The sequence below is a fragment of the Boleophthalmus pectinirostris genome, unplaced genomic scaffold (genome assembly GCF_026225935.1).
Source record: "Boleophthalmus pectinirostris isolate CB_2022bp ecotype Guang Dong unplaced genomic scaffold, ASM2622593v1 HiC_scaffold_12, whole genome shotgun sequence".
NCBI classification, from domain to species: Eukaryota; Metazoa; Chordata; class Actinopteri; order Gobiiformes; family Gobiidae; genus Boleophthalmus; species Boleophthalmus pectinirostris.
The window spans coordinates 12888122-12904935 of NW_026571018.1; the positions used below are offsets into that span (position 1 = coordinate 12888122).

At 38.3% G+C, this 16814-nt stretch overlaps 1 protein-coding gene across 3 annotated transcripts in view; it reads left to right on the forward strand.

Moving 5' to 3' along the window:
* Window positions 1-16814, forward strand: part of robo3 (roundabout, axon guidance receptor, homolog 3 (Drosophila)) — a 213644-nt gene that overhangs the window by 96755 nt on the left and 100075 nt on the right. For all 3 annotated transcript variants that reach the window (XM_055148486.1, XM_055148487.1, XM_055148488.1), the window contains 4 exons: window positions 1260-1417; window positions 3943-4063; window positions 8697-8835; window positions 12382-12509. In XM_055148486.1, coding sequence (XP_055004461.1) covers window positions 1260-1417; window positions 3943-4063; window positions 8697-8835; window positions 12382-12509 — 546 coding nt within the window. The remainder of the gene's footprint in view (window positions 1-1259; window positions 1418-3942; window positions 4064-8696; window positions 8836-12381; window positions 12510-16814) is intronic.

Here is a 16814-nt window from a genome sequence, read left to right on the forward strand (position 1 = left end):
TAAAGGCCCTTTACCTGATTTTTTTCACATGTATTCGAGCAAAATGTGTCTTCCCCATGTATAGATCATAGATAAAAAAGTGGACTAAGGGAGTGTCAAGGAATAAGAATTTATCTAAGGACAAAACAGTGCAATAAAAACACCAGGATCACATTGACTTTGTATTAACCAGCTCAAAGTCAATTGGAACCAGAGTCGATGGAGCCGGAAGTGCCCCCTTGTGGCTCGTGGGTTACCAATGTCTGAAATATCGTAATATTGTATCGTCAAAGTTCTCACAATAACATCACAATATATCGAATTACAAGTCTCTTTGTTTAAATTAAGAGTTATGGTGCAGCAATAGCTAAAAAAAGACAGAGGGAACGACATCGACCATGATCCTTTGCTTCATTTCACTGCAGACTGCAAGAAGAAATAACAGTTCTGAGCACTTTTAAGTCTTAGTTTTTTGCACTTTAAGTCTTGTTAAGGCATTTTTGTTAGCCTCCACAAAATATCACAATAAATATCGTACCGTGAGATGTATATTGTGAAAATATCATACAGAGAGATTTGGATATTGTTACATCCTTAATCATGAGCCTCCCCACCATATCGTGAGCTTTTCTACAATATCGCAATAAGTATCGCACTGTTAGGTTCATACCGTGACGATATCGTATTGTGAGACGTGGAAATCGTTACACCCCTAATAAACAACTTTTAAGTTCAGAATAAGTCTGCATGTATTTAACAGACAATATGCTTTCTAATCTTTTTTTTTTTTTGTTTTGTATTTTTATTCAAATACAGGGACATTAGAAAAACACATAATCACTTAGGTAACACATATGATACTGGGGTCACGTGCAGTTAGTTACGCAAGAGAGCAAAAAAAAAAAAGAAAAAACTAAAACAAAGCAAAAAGTTAGCAAGACCACAAAACCAAGTACACCTAACCAAATAAAAGAATTGTAACATAAAATGCACGGGAGAGTGGTTCTGTTATAAGTATTTCCTATAGATATTGTATGTTTTAATACCTTTTTTGGTTTTTGATCTGTTTAATGATGCTTTCTAATCAGGAAGTGCACGTTAGCATGCTAGTAGTTACACTCTGATACACTGATAGTCTTGAAAGAGCCCATAAACTTAATGTGGGCAAGACAAATTTTGGTTAAGTACACAGCCTTTAATCCCTGTTATTCTCCCGTCCGTATCTTGTATTGTCTAATGTCTAATGAATATCTCTTCTTCTTTCTCTCTTCTTCCTCCAGTCTTGAGGGACGACTTCCGGCAGACCCCCAGCGATGTGGTGGTGGCGGCCGGAGAACCAGCGGTCATGGAGTGTATCCCCCCCAGAGGCCACCCGGAGCCCACCATCTCCTGGAAGAGGAACAACATCAAAGTGAACGATCGCGACGAGAGGATCACGGTAAGTCACAAAATACAAAGTTTCACATAAAGTGTTACCCAACTTTTGAGTTACTCTATAGTTTAAAGCCACAAAATGTAATTTTTTTCGCTCAGCTTGCATTTCTACAAACCTGGTTAATTTGGCTTGGCCTCCTTCTGCTTGTTGGAAGGAAAATATTGTTAATTTGGCTATAATCTACCGCAGTGTGGCATGGAGAATGTTCTGAAGTATGGTTTTAACTTTGTTTCCATGGAACCGTGCAGATGTTTTTGTGTACTATTCCAATTTACAACCAACAGCAAATCGTACATTATATTGCATAAAAAACACTGGTTGTTCTCAAGATATTTACACCAATGGTTAAAGAAAACCAAACAAGTTCCAGATGCCGTTCGTTTATGTATGTTAAACAGTTAAAATTATGCAAACAGGTTTTAGAAAATGGTTTAAAGTTACCGTAACAGAATACAGTGGGTCTACCAAATATCAAATCAGTTGTCAATTTTTTTCAACCACCCACACAAATGTCAAGATAATCCCTATAACCGAGCAAACTCAATATTGTGGCCTAGAGATTTTTTCACGTTCTAACTTCATTTGCACTTGCTATTGGGTATTGAGTATCTGCATCAATACTGCTCCATCATTGTTGATCGCTTTAAGACAATAGTGGTTGAAAAGTATTGATTTCCAGTGATTAAATCTGCGGGCATGTCTTTTTAACAAACAAACTGAAGACATGAGACCTTTCCCAAATGTGGAGGTGGGCAGGTTTCAATCAGCTTTGAAAAAAATGATTATTTCACAGAGTTTATTTTCTTGGCAACAGAAACAAAAATGATGATATTTAACCATAATCATCACAATTAGCCGCTTTACTTATGATATTAGACATTACTCCTCTCTACTACTTCTAATGTTTCATAACTTCCAAGGTTTTGAGCAAGTACTTAAAGATCATTTATTACACAAAATTGAAAATAATATTGTTACCTCATCAAAAACTTACCCAGTGTTGTGTTTTGTTACATTCACACATTTGAGTAACCCTTAATTATTATTCTGTTTACATTTCCAAAGCTCAAAATGCTGTATTTCACCTTGTGATGTCATGAAGCGGTAGTTTTCAAGTTAACAACATCTATTTTTTACCTTTAGGCTGCGTTCATGCTGCAGCCTGAAGTGACCCAAATCCGATTTTTTGGCTTCTATGTGACCTGTATCTGATCTTTTAATGACAGTCTGAAGGACATAGATCCAATTTTTTCAAATGCGACCCAGGACACTTGGATATGTGGTCCTGAAACCGATACATATCTGATCTTTTGACATGCGACTTCAACCTGAACGGCCAAAGCGCATTCATCTGACCTACACGTTATCAACAAGCAACAAATGTCACTATTCTGCGCTGAAGTAGGCGAAAATTGTTAATGAACTCTGTGTCACTGAAGCGAAGCACATCACAACTCACCACTCTTGGCTCCGTCTCCACATCCACACGTTCCTTTTAATGGACGTTGCTGCCACTGCCCCACAAAACACCACGGCCAAAAACCTCATCCTTCTCCTTCTCAATCTCCTTAAAACAAGTAAGTTGTTCATGTTCTGGCTCCGGTACGAGAGGAACTTTAAAATCTCCAGGTGCTCAATGCTCGCGTCCATGTTTGGACAACTTCCGTAAACACAGAGCACGCTCGCTGTGGATGACGTCATCGTGTCCTCCAACGCGCATGCGGGACACTTTCAGGCCATTTACTGTTCACACTGGAGATCACATACTAGTCACATTTAATTGGAAATGTGAACGACCTCGCAAAAACATTGGATTTCACAAAAAAATCGGAATTGAGCGTTAAGCCCTGCAGTCTGAACGTAGCCATAGTTCAGTAGAGATTGGAAATTCCAGGTCTGAAATGATCCAAATTATTCTAGTGAAGGTGTATGGAGTTTAAAAACACAGTGGAGCAGTTCCTGTGTTACCGCATGACATCACAAGGTGGAACAGAGTGTCTTTAGGTTGAAAGAAGAGCTGAGCGAATTAAACAAAACACAACATCATAGCTTGGATCAAAAATAGTGTAATATGGGCCCTTTAAAGAGGTAAAGCAAATGGGAATGCAGTGTGAAGAAATATGTGTATTCCTTGTAATTTAGCTGTGAAATTGCCAGATAAAAATGGCAGGAAAATCAGTTCTGGCTTTGTTCTCGCTGAATTCTAGGTAAATTCCTGGGCCAGGCTGCATGTGCAAACGGTGCTAAAATGATGAATCAGAGCTTACCTTCTCCAAACCCAAATATGTTACTATGGCGATTTGGCCTGGAGCTACAGACCATCTACAGAAATCTCTCCCATCTGTCAAGGAAAGAGGAGAGAAGAGCCAGTGTCTCATCCAACGTGCATCAATATCACCTTTCAAAGATCCTTCCTTTTCTCCTCCATCATCTGATCTCAAATTCCTCCCACACCTCTCCCACCATCACGGTTTTCATCAATTTTGTCGGCAATTTATTTCAAATCTGTTTTTTCTTTTTTCTCACAGATTCGAGGAGGAAAGCTGATGATTTCCAACACCAGGAAAAGCGATGCCGGGATGTACGTGTGCGTGGGAACCAACATGGTGGGAGAGAAGGACAGTGACCCCGCTGAGCTAGTGGTATTTGGTGAGTCATTCTTACTGGAAAAGTATGTTTTTATCTTTCTCAGTGGATTGTTATTTTGCTCTCATATTGTTTTCAGAGGTCTACAGATTAGTAATAAAAGCAATAAAGTAATAAAATATTGTTCACTAGTTGTTGAATGTGGCGGGACAAGGAGGGATTTAAAATGATAATAACTTCAACTTCATTTTAAGGAGGAGGGTTCGTCAAATGCTTTTCTCCATTGTGATCTTATTGCTTTGACTGGAATGTTTCACAGTATGGCATTAAACCTTTCTATAATAATGGAGATCAATCCAAGGTACAGGTCAGAATGCCTCTTTTTCTAGGTATTTTTGAGCTGTAAAACCACTTGTAATTTAGTAAATGTAAGGTAGAACTGTTTAAAGTCATACTGTGGAACATTCCAGGCAGGGACATCTCCATAGAAACCAGCATTTGACAGACCTCCAACCAACAAGTTACATAGTGCACCTTACCTAATATTTTAATTTAAATTTTTATTGTATTTGTTTTTATTTATTTATTTATTGTTTTTTGTTTAATCGTATTTTATTTGTATTTATTTTTTATTTTTTTTCAATTTATTATTATTTTTATTATTTTTATTTATTTTTCTGTGTATTTTATTTTTTTTATTTTTTTTTATTTCATTTTTATTGTAAATGTATTATCATTATTATTTTTAAGTTAAGCCTCTGTTTCTATACACAAAATTTGCTATTCTTTCTGTCTGTTCCATCAGTGCAAACCAACTAAGGTTAAAGGTTTTGATTAATTATAGTCACTAATAAAGACTTAACTTAAATTCACAATATTTCGTAAAGCAAGTTTGTGAACTTAAATTCTACCCAAGCTCAAATTTGTAGATATTTTAACTACAGAACAATACTGTCCCTTCACCATTTGAAATCTAACTAATCACGTCCTCGCTTCTCTTGTGCGTTGAATTGATTTCTGGAGTACGATTCTTGCTTCTCTTTGCTTCTGTGCTTGTTCTAGTTCAGCCGTAGACGGATGCGCCGCTGTATCCCGGCCCCGGTTTAGCTCCTCTGACCCTGCGCTTCGTAACACGGCGTTCACATAAGCGTTCTGAAAGCCACTATTGATTTTGGAAAATAGATAGAAAATTGATATTTCCACAGACTTCCCAACCACCAACCACCTCCTGACACCGCCCATGTGCTGTTCCGTCTGCACACGTTGATAAACATTTAGATAAACCCATAACCTGACTATTTTTGCCTAATTTATTTGATTTATTTCTTGTTTTTCCATTTACAAGTGGAATATTGTAGTGTTCGTGTAAAATGATAGCATTAAGAGCAAAACGACCGAGCACGAGGAAGGTGAACTGTGTTATTGAACAAGTTAAAAACGGGTTGTAGGTTATAAATTAAAGCCACTGTATGAAACTTTTTAGTATTTTTGTTAGCTTATTTTTCGTTTTAGTTATGTTTATCATACTTAAAAACATGTTAACACTTAATTTGAGCGTTATTGCATCTCCACAAACCTGGAAAAATGGTTCTAATCTTCCACAGTGTGACAGAAAACGTATTTATATCCATGGATCAAAGTTCCGAAGTATGGTTTTAACTTTGTTTCCGTGGAATCATGCAGGTAAAATGCCAGCTCCAGAAAGTTACGTAATGTACCTTTAACATGACAATATTTTGTATCAAAGTGTGTTATTCATGTTTTGAAGATTAAAATAATTTGAAAGGTTAACAAAATCATTTAAAAAAAGAATATTTAATTTTAATTCTAAAGCTGCATTGTGTAACTTTTCTTGTGGAATGTCCGTCAAATGCTTTTCTTCATGGAGATGCTTTTGCTTTGTCTGGAATGTTTCACAGTATGGCTTTAAACCTTTCTATCGTCATGGAAACCACAGTCAGAATGCCCGTTTTTCTAAGTATTTTTAACCTATAAAATCACATGCAGGGTTCTCACGGTCATGGAAATCCTGGAAAAGTCATGGAAATTGAAAATGTCATTTACCAAGCCTGGAAAAGTCACGGAGTTTTGTAAATTCAATGAAAGTTTTGGAAAAGTCATGGAATTTTAGTATCTCTTTCACACAACTATAGCGTTTTGTTAAGTTCTCATTAAGCTGTTATGATTATTTCCAAACGTATGCGCCTTTTGTTGAAAAGAGACGAAAATAAATGCACTGACAGTATTTTGAATGTTAAAAAACGATAATACCAAACCATAAAGTGAGTGGAAAGGGTTAACGTTTCATATTTAGCCCTAGAAGTATAAATTCTACACATGCAAGGTGCCGTAAAGTCATGGAAAATTCACTTTAGGTCATGAAAACGTCTTGGAGAAGTTTTGAAATTTCGTCAAAGAGTCAGAACCCTGCACATGTAATTGAATAAATGTAAGGTAGAGCAGTTTAATGTCATACTGTGGAACATTTCAGGCAGAGCAATGACGTATCCATAGAAACAAGCAGGCGACGGGCCCCCAGCCAAAAAGTTACACAGCGCACCTTTAAGGAAACTAGTGAGAATTCTGCTCGTGGACTTTGCGTAAGACGAATGACTGAAGTTTACACTGGTCATTTGTAGTAACTTTCTTTATTAGCCTCATTATTTAAGTTAAGTAGCCCAAACCACAGCCTTAAATACCTGTTTAATCACTGCACCCCAGTCCGCTCACTTAGTTTATCTACCACTCGGCGCTATCCCTCTTATTTGCTGTAACCCTGCAGTTTTCCCTTAAGCAGCTCCATCAATTCCAAAGTTTGTTTACGCCCAAGTTTGGTAATTAATCTCACATTAGTTTGTAGACTCCTGAGATTTGGAGCATCACAGTGAAACAGCACATTCACACACACAGCGAGCGTAAAGGGCGTGTGACAGATTTCATGCTTTCATAATTATGACTTGGTTCTGTGGGGTTAGTGCGTGTGGTCAGTATTTATCATAGTTTCACATCAGTTAAGTGGCAGTTTGTGAGGGGGAAAAAGATGAGAAGAAAAGTACAAAAATACGGGAAGAAGCAGTGAGTCAAATGGAATATCTCTCCTTACAGTATGCCATTAAAACTGAAAATTCTGTCCAAAATACAAGAGCAATTTACGTACAATTTCTGATAGTTTAAACATTAATTTAACTCATAAAGTTTTTTTGTTTTTTTTTTCAATCTACCATTTAAACTTTTCTGGTGGAGGGTCCGTCAGATGCTTTTCTCCATGTCTGGAATGTTTCGCAGTATGGCTTTAAACCTTTCTATCGTCATGGAAACCAAACCAGACCAAGTTACAGGTCAAATCTGTATTGAGGCGATCCCGCTCACATTCAGAATACCTTTTTTTGGGGGGGGATTTTTGAGCTATAAAACCTGTAAAACCTGTAATTGAATAAATGTAAGGTAGAGCTGTTTAAAGTCATACTGTGGAACATTCCAGGCAGAGCAATGACATATTTATACAAACAAGCAGAGGACAGACCCCCAACCAAAAAAGTTACATACTATACTGTAGTGGTCCCCAACCTTTTTTGCGCCACAGACCGGTTTTATATCCGACAATATTTCACGGACTGCAGGGACCTGACCTGTTTTAGATCTGTTTTAGGTTTTAGTCCTGGTTTAGTCCTGGTTTAGTCCTGGTTTAGTCCTGGTTTAGCCCTGGTTTAGCTGGTTTAGTCCTGGTTTAGCCCTGGTTTAGTCCTGGTTTAGTCCTGGTTTAGACCTGGTTAATCCGGGTTTAGTCCGGGTTTAGACCTGGTTTAGTCCTGGTTTAGACCTGGTTTAGTCCTGGTTTAGACCTGGTTTTGTCCTGGTTTAGACCTGGTTTAGACCTGGTTTAGTCCTGGTTTAGACCTGGTTTTAGACCTGGTTTAGTCCTGGTTTTAGTCCTGGTTTAGACCTGGTTTAGTCCTGGTTTAGACCTGGTTTAGTCCTGGGTTAGTCCTGGTTTAGACCTGGTTTTAGTCCTGGTTTAGTCCTGGTTTAGACCTGGTTTAGACCTGGTTTTTGTCCTGGTTTAGACCTGGTTTAGACCTGGTTTAGACCTGGTTTAGACCTGGTTTAGTCCTGGTTTAGACCTGGTTTAGACCTGGTTTTGTCCTGGTTTAGACCTGGTTTAGACCTGGTTTAGACCTGGTTTTGTCCTGGTTTAGACATGGTTTAGACCTGGTTTTGTCCTGGTTTAGTCCTGGTTTAGACCTGGTTTAGACCTGGTTTTGTCCTGGTTTAGACCTGGTTTAGACCTGGTTTAGACCTGGTTTTGTTTAGACCTGGTTTAGACCTGGTTTAGACCTGGTTTAGACCTGGTTTAGACCTGGTTTAGTCCTGTTTAGTTCTGGTTTAGAGGTGTGGTCCTATGTACGGGATGGAGACGTTTCGCGCGGCATACAGGATGCTGCTGTAGTGCACCTTTTAAATTTTAAACATCGAAAAAAGAAGAAAAAAAAAGAAAAACAGAAAAACTAGGCTTGAGCTTGATTTTTTGTAGAAAATCTTGCATATAATGATCTTAACTCTTAACTGTTTTAGTGAATCGAGTCTAACCCTCCAATCTCTTCTATTTTCATTGTCACCATCTTACAATGTTCACTATTTCTCACATATTTCAAGTTTTGGAACAATAACACAATTTCTGGTTTGAATTCTTCCACAGAGAGACCGATGTTCAACAAACAGCCCGTGAACCAGGTCGTGCTGGCGGACGATACCGTGGACTTCTTCTGCGAGGTGCACGGAGACCCCACTCCGACCATCCGCTGGAGGAGAGAGGAGGGAGAGCTGCCCCGGGGAAGGTGAGACCAACATAAACAAAAGTGTATTGCGTTACATTTCAGCAGACATTGACGCCGAGCACTTAAAGGTAAAATGAAACTTGTAACACGGACTTAATGGGGTGTTTTGTCACGGGTCAAAGTTAAATAGACTAAATAAAGTTAACCCGACTGTAGATGGACAAAAATACTGATAGTTAGATCTAGGAGTCAGTTCATTTTAAGGTGGACTTTTTTGCTACTTGCTCGTTTCCATGGAGATGTTATTGCTATACCTGGAAAGTCCCACAATATGGCTTTAAACATATCTGTATTATTTTGTATTATGTTATTTTGAGCAGGTTTCCTTTCCACAGATCTGACCTGTAACTAGGTCTTGGTATAAATTACTGTACATGAAGAATTTATTTTTTACATGTGGATAGAATATTCCACAGTATGGCATTAAACGTTGCATCTTCAGGTCAGATCTGTAGAGAGGTGAACCTGCTCACACCAAGAATTCATGTTTGCGAGTGAATAAAGACAAGATAGAAAAGTTTTATCTCACACTGTGCAAAATCCATGTATCAGTCGTTCATTCATTTTTCAAAATAAAACCAAAAATAAGAAAACGAAAAGCAACAGTTTTCTTCGTTATTTGTCTCCAAAAGCAAAATGAAAAAACAGATAACGATTCATTTTTTTCAGTTTTCGATTTTGTGTTTAAATGAATAATGGAAAAAATGGATGATGTCCTGGGATCAGTCCTGAACCAGGACTAAAACAGGACTAAACCAGGACTGAACCAGGCCTAAAACAGGACTAAACCAGGACTGAACCAGGCCTAAAACTAAACCAGGACTAAACCAGGACTAAACCACGACTGAACCAGGACTGAACCAGGCCTGAACCAGGCCTAAACCAGGACTAAACCAGACCTAAAACAGGACTAAACCAGGACTGAACCAGGCCTAAAACAGGACTAAACCAGGACTGAACCAGGACTGAGTGTCAGAACAGGACCGGAGGTGTGCCCGTGTAGACTGTCGGGTGATCAGGACTGAGACCGGGACCAGACCAGAACCAGACTGGGATTGAAACCAGGACTGAGACGGGTTTAGTCCTGATTTAGACCTGGTTTAGTACTGATTCAGTTCTGGTTCAGTTCTGGTTTAGACCTGGTTTAGACCTGGTTTAATCCTGGGATCAGTCCTGGTTCAGTCCGTATGAGGCGCAAAAGTCCAGCATCGTAGTTTAAGTCACGGAAACGGGAAACGACCATCATCCGTTTTTTCCATTATTCATTTAAACACAAAATCAGAAACTGAAAAAACAAATCATTATCTGTTAACATAATCTCTCAGTGGAAACACCAGAGAAGTTACGTAGTGTCTCTTTAATTCAGCCATTTGAAAATACACCAAACACTCCACTTAGCCGGACTGTTCCATGTCATACGAGCGGATAAGGAGTTTCGTTTCTATTGAAGGACAGTAGCATGAAGGCCACACTCTGACACTTTGCGGAGGTGATTGGATAAAACTTTAATGATACCTCGGGGGACATGAGCTCAAATGTTCCCTTGTTGTCGTGACGATTTCGCTGTGCGCCCAGGATCTGCCGTCTGTGGCCTGAAGCGACTCAGAACAACTCAGTCAGTCCCAGAGTCTGCGGGCAGTGTAGTTAAAAAGCCATTTCTTATATTAATGGATCTGTCTTGTGTTGGCCCTGCAGTCATTCGCACTGATAGGCACGCAGAGCTGAGTTTGACATTGCACTCTGAAGCATCTAAGTAGACTTCTTGTTCAAAATACTGGATTATATGGATTAAAGAAGACATTTTATACTTTGTAGGTGCTTAATTTTGAAATATAACACTAGTAGATCATAATTTTATATATTTTTGTTAATTTTAATTGGCAATATTGATCCTAAAAATGCTTAAAAAAAAAAAAGAAATAGGATTAGGGCTGAACAATCTATCGTTTTGGACTTAAAATCTCAGAAAACAAGATTTTGGGAGTGTCAAAGCCGTGGTTTTTTGCAATGCTTCTAAAGCCCAGTTTTAAGGGCGAAGTATAATTCTGCGTCGACCGACTCAACACACACTGCCACCATCGCCTTTTCGCCTTTGTTTTTGATTTATGGATCTGCGTCGAGGTCTATGCGCCACAAAGTAATTCACCACCACAGTCGTTCTGTAAAGTTTAATATGAACCATTTCCAACGCGATAGAAGCACAGAACAGACTCACCATCATCAGCACATTCTCTGTCACAGAAAGAACACACATATTCCACTGAGTTGTGTCCTTTAGTCCGAAAGAAGCTGACACACAAGGAAAGAGCACTTATATTTTATGCAAATTAGCCATGTGTTTTAAGTTTTGTTTGTGTAAAATGTAAACAAACTTGCGCAAACAGTCTAGTGTTAAAGGTTGTATAGAGGATTTTTTAAGGGAAAAGAAATACAGCGACAGTCCTTTTTCAACTGTTGTGCATGCGTGACACCACCTTCCTCCTCCACAGCTCCCTCAGTAGAAACACCTCCTCCCGCCTCCTTACTCTAGAAATCACGCTTGTTTACAGCCGGTGCGTGTTCAGAATTACTGTTGAAGTGACCTGTCTAGAAGTAATTTAGTGACCAACATGTCAGTTTTTAGACCCTTCGTCTACTTCAATCGCGCAGTCGCTGGAAAGAATCACCTCAGTTTATCTTCGCTCCATTTCCCCTTCTCTTCTTCTTTCAGCGACCTCAAAAACAGACTTTCTTTTGTGGCAAACTGGTCGTGGATTCTCGTCCGCCATCGCAACAAACTTAGAGCGACAGTTAGAAAAAGTCTCTAAGAACCGTAGCATAAGCCACATAATCCCTGTGCGCCAGCGAGTCAGTTACAGTAGAAACGCAGGGAGTTTGATTGACAACCTAACAGCCAATAGAAAATGAGGTAGCCTTGTTATCTATTGACTGATGTTTATCTGGCCTCACTACATCCACAGTTGATAGATTTTCATTCTTTTTTTTTTTTTTTGGTCATCATAATTACAAGGCTGCTGCGTCTCTGTAATGGTATTTTAAACTTTCATTGACAATTTGAAACTAAAAAAAAAAATCCTCCATACAACCTTTAAATCGTCGGTGCAGGACTCTGGCTGTTTCTGTGATGTTTGCAAATGTTCCTGTGCACTGAAACTTGATTTGAAGAAAATCATCAAATCGCAATATCTGCCAGAAAAATCACAATTCAGTTTTTTCTTAAAATCATTCAGCCCTAAATAGGATCATTGACTTCCTGTTCAAAACTGGAAAACTGACAGGATAGAGCTTCATAGTGGTCTTTCATTTGTTTCTCATCCAACAATGTCTCTGATTGGATTTAATAAAATCCAATTTACAATCCAAGTTTACACATTTTTTTAAGTAACAATATCTGATGTGACTGTGTACTTTGTTATTTATCAAATCAAAAATGTAATCACAAAGTTACTGTATCCATGCAAATCTATGAGACAACATTTCGGTACATTTGAGTCACTGCCTACTTTATACTTTCTAACTTGTTTTGTTGTTGTGATTTCTTTTCAGGTTTGAGATCCGCAGCGACAACAGCCTGCGTTTGACCCAGGTCCGGGCGGAGGACGAGGGCACTTACACCTGTGTGTCGGAGAACAGTGTGGGCAAAGCCGAAGCCTCTGGGACCCTGCAAGTTCATGGTAAGTCACCAAAACTGTTTCAAATCACAGCAAAAAAATAAAAAAAATACATCCCACAGAACCTTAAAAAATTGTGAACAAAAACCATCTAAATTTCGAAATGGAGGCAGCTGGAGGCAAAAGTGAAATAGAACATAATGTTATTTTAATGAGGAAGCCAAGATTAATCACAGAACATCACAAAATATTAAAAATTAAGGGAAATTTGACAAATGAAAACCTCTCAGATACATGCGAGTGATTTCAGAGTTCAGTTTAAAAACATTTACAATTGTGTTTTACTTTATTTATTCATGTAACAGGAGATTATGATAGACACTAAGCGTTTTTAACAAAGGAAAAATCCAGATTTACAGTTTTACTAGACAAACCGGTGCAGATAATGACAATGTAAGATAAAATAATACACTAAATGCATAATAAAACAGCAATAAAAACAGTATAATAGTAAAAAAGGAAGTCCAATAAAAAAGATTAAAACAGATTAAATGACATAAAACACACAGAAGGCCACACAACCCACGCTATGTTAAAAGTTAGAGAAGAAAAGTGGGTGTGTACGCGCACTTTGATCATGACGTCCTCAAACAAGAGCGTTAAAGGTGCATTGTGTAACTTTTTTTGTCCAACACCTGCTTGACTCCATGTTGTTATTGTTGTTTCCTGGAATGCTTTACAGTATGGCATTTAAATCAGGGCTCCCACTGTCATGGAAATCCTGGAAACGTCATAGAAATTGAAAATGTCATTTTTCAGGCCTGGAAAAGTCAGAATTTTAGTCATTTTCGTTACTACAGCGTTCTGTTAAGTTGTGATTAGGCTATTATGATTATTTGCGAACGTATGCATCTTTTGTTTAAAATAGACAAAAATAAATGCACTGACAGTATTTTGAATTTTAAAAAACTATAATACCAAACCATAAGGTGAGTGGAAAGGGTTAACATTTCATATTTAACCCTAAAAGTATCATCAATTCTACACATTTAGGGCACCGTAAAGTCATGGAAAATTCACTTTAGGTCATGAAAAAGTCATGGAAAAGTTTTGAAATTTTGTCAGTGAAAAAGAGTGGGAACTGTGTTAATTTAGTTATCTCCATGGAGACAAGCAGGCCATATCACCTCGCCAAATTACAAGTCAGGTCTGTGGAGCAGTGGACCACGTTAAAGTTAATAATGCATGTTTTCATGGCAGTTTTGAGAAAAAAAAAACACAAGTAATTGAATAAATAGAAGATATATTTGTTAAATGCCATTCTGTGAAGCTTCCCAGGCAAAGACATCACCATGGAGACAAGCACCAGAAGAGTTGCACAGTGCACCTTTAAACATTTATTCCCTCACTGCATCCAATACTACTAAATATAAGATGTGCACAGTGTCTTGCTCATGGACACAGCAGCAGTTTATTCAAGGGAGCAGGTATCAAACTACAACAATATAATCTAAAAAAAAAAAAAACATGCTACCGCTTTTAAATGGCTTGAAATCTAAATTAAAGTGTGTGTTAGGCATCATTTTGGCTAGATCTCCCATTCTGAACACTGATTAAATTATTCATGCAGATGGACAGTTTACCCATGATGCAACGCTGTCACTGCCCACACCATGCTGTTCCAATCCCTAACAAAATAAACTGAAAAAAAACAAAAACAAAAAAAACAACCACAAACCTACCACGACAACTCAAAAGCTTGCATAAATTGTCATAGAGGCCTTTTTTTCACCACATCTAAGCAGGTTAGAGCCTAAAAATAAATAAGCAAAGATGAAGTACAGATACGTCGTCTGCGTTTTGAAGCGTACAGTTTCTGATGGCACATACTGTTATAGTGAGAAATGGATTTTAAGGTCTTTCAAGCACCGAATCGTCATCCCTCCTGAGAGAGAACAGAGATCAAAAAGCAGTGAAATTGCATTAGAATAAAGTCAGTACCCCGAAGAGAGGGGCCGGGATGAGGAATCTGTCATTTACGATGATAAAAGAGAATATTTAGACTTTTGTTCTGGAACACTTGATTATATGAGCCGAGTCTAGGGCTGTGTCCGCACTAATGCAGTTTTAACACATCAAATCTGCTCCGGTTTCTCCACAGCAAAGCCCCATAGACCACGCTTTATAGACTATGCTCTTTTCTATGGATGATTTTCAAATGTAAAGATAACAGAGTGTAGCAGTGTTAACCGTGTGTTAAGAATAACATGTAGCTTTAGAGGTAAAGGTACATAAAAATCACGGTTCAGTACGTAGCTCAGTTTTCGGGTCACGGTTTGGTTCATTTTTGGTACAGTACGGGAACAAAATGCAAAGCTATGTGCTTGTTGTTTATTTGTGTGTTTATTAAACCAGCAATTTGTTTTAACAGTATGCAAATGAGAAAATAAAATAAATGCAAAGTGCTGCTTGGTAATACTGATAAGTTACATAAAATATTCTCAAAAAAGCAACAAATGTATGACATATTATAACAAATTTATTCCTTGTAAAGAGTAAACAAAACTTTTCAAAAATTAAGAGCAGCACAAACAGTTCCAGCATGAATTTTTACTCAATCTTCATATTTTTGGCCAGAAAAAACAACTTGTCCACATTGTCTGCAGTAAGTGCAGATCTGCTAATAATATCTCCATGGAGATGAAAAGATTGCTGACCCTCTAACAGAAAAGTTACGTAGTGCATCTTTAGCTTTGCATAACAGATTTTAAAGGGCTCATATTACTCTATTTTGTAGAAAACCCTTTGTTCCACCTTGTGATGTCTTGTGGTATTACAGAAAGTGCTCCACCGTGTTTCTAGACTCCATACACAACATCCATGTTTTAAAGTACCGTATTTTCTGGGCTATTAGATGCACTCTTAAGCCTCTAACCCCATCAAAAAACGACCGCACGCCCCGCAATCCAGAGCGCTCTATACATGAATCCACTCGGGTGTTCCAGCACGACTTCAGTAAACTACAAAGCCGCACCACCCGCAGCGCACGCAAACACACACGGAGCAGACAGCGACCACGCTGTGAAACACACTCATCACTCCACGCGGACGAGGAACGGAACGGAGGAACGAACCGAAAAAACAAGTGCAATGTGCCACTCTGAGTCACAGCTGAACAACTGAGTCACTGCGAACACGCCGACAATCCAGCGGTCCCAGAAAAGCATCATCCCTACGAAGAGTCACCGTGAACGCACCAAACAAAGTCCAACTGACCCATCTAACTGTTGTGTTTCATTTAAAGTCCGGTGCAGTTTATTTGTGAAAAAAGTTCGAAAATAGACCATTTAATGACCCAATAATCCAGAGCGCCTAATAGCCCGGAAAATACAGTAACTATCAATGTTAATGTATTGTCTGGAAAAGGGAAGATGGGGCAGACAACATAAGATGACTCTTCTTTCTGCTCCTTTTCATTCATTTCTTGTATGTTTAATGTTCTAACACTGTTAATGTCTTTTTACTTTACTTTTACTTTATGAATGAAATGATCAAACAAATACAGAAAATACAAACATACAAAAAGCTCTGTACACCTTCACTAGAATGATTTGGATGATTCCTGGTAAAAAGAAGCTGTTAACTTGAAAACTACCACTATGTGACATCACAAGGTGGAACAGAGCATTTTCTGCTGTTGAGATGCAGACAGACTAATAATAAAGACTTACTCAAACATGTGCGAACGAAACAAAACACAACTCCAGATATGTTTTTGAAGAAGAAACAGCTTTATAACATGACTTAAACCTCACAAGAGTCAATTTGATGTGATATAGGACCTTTAATATTTTTATTTTGGAATATCTAGCCTCTTGCTCATTTTCTCTACTACCTCGTAAGCAATATTCAGTAACATTAGTGTGCATATTGCCACGGTAAGAGTAACTATACTTCTACTTGCAGCTCATACTGAAGCCACACACTACAGACATATTGTTGGGCAGTGCTGATGTCATTAGCAGATGGACTTTGCTAGCTCCAGTAGCTGATGTTTTTCTATAAAGATTGATTGCGAGTTATTGCAGGACCACCACGCGGCGCACAAGGAAAAATCATCACATATAGTCCCACTTTTATTTTCACAAACCACACATCAATCACGGTCTATTTCCTGTAATTTTCCCTTCAACTCCCATTGCAGCCATATATTTATGTTCATTTACATCGAAACGCCATAATTTGTGACTAACTCTGACATAATTGACTTTTATGTTGTCTTTGTCCAAATGTGTCATCCGTTCATCATTTTCATCTGTCTTTTCTCTCTCTCTTTTCATGTCATCTTTCACATGCATCACTCCATCG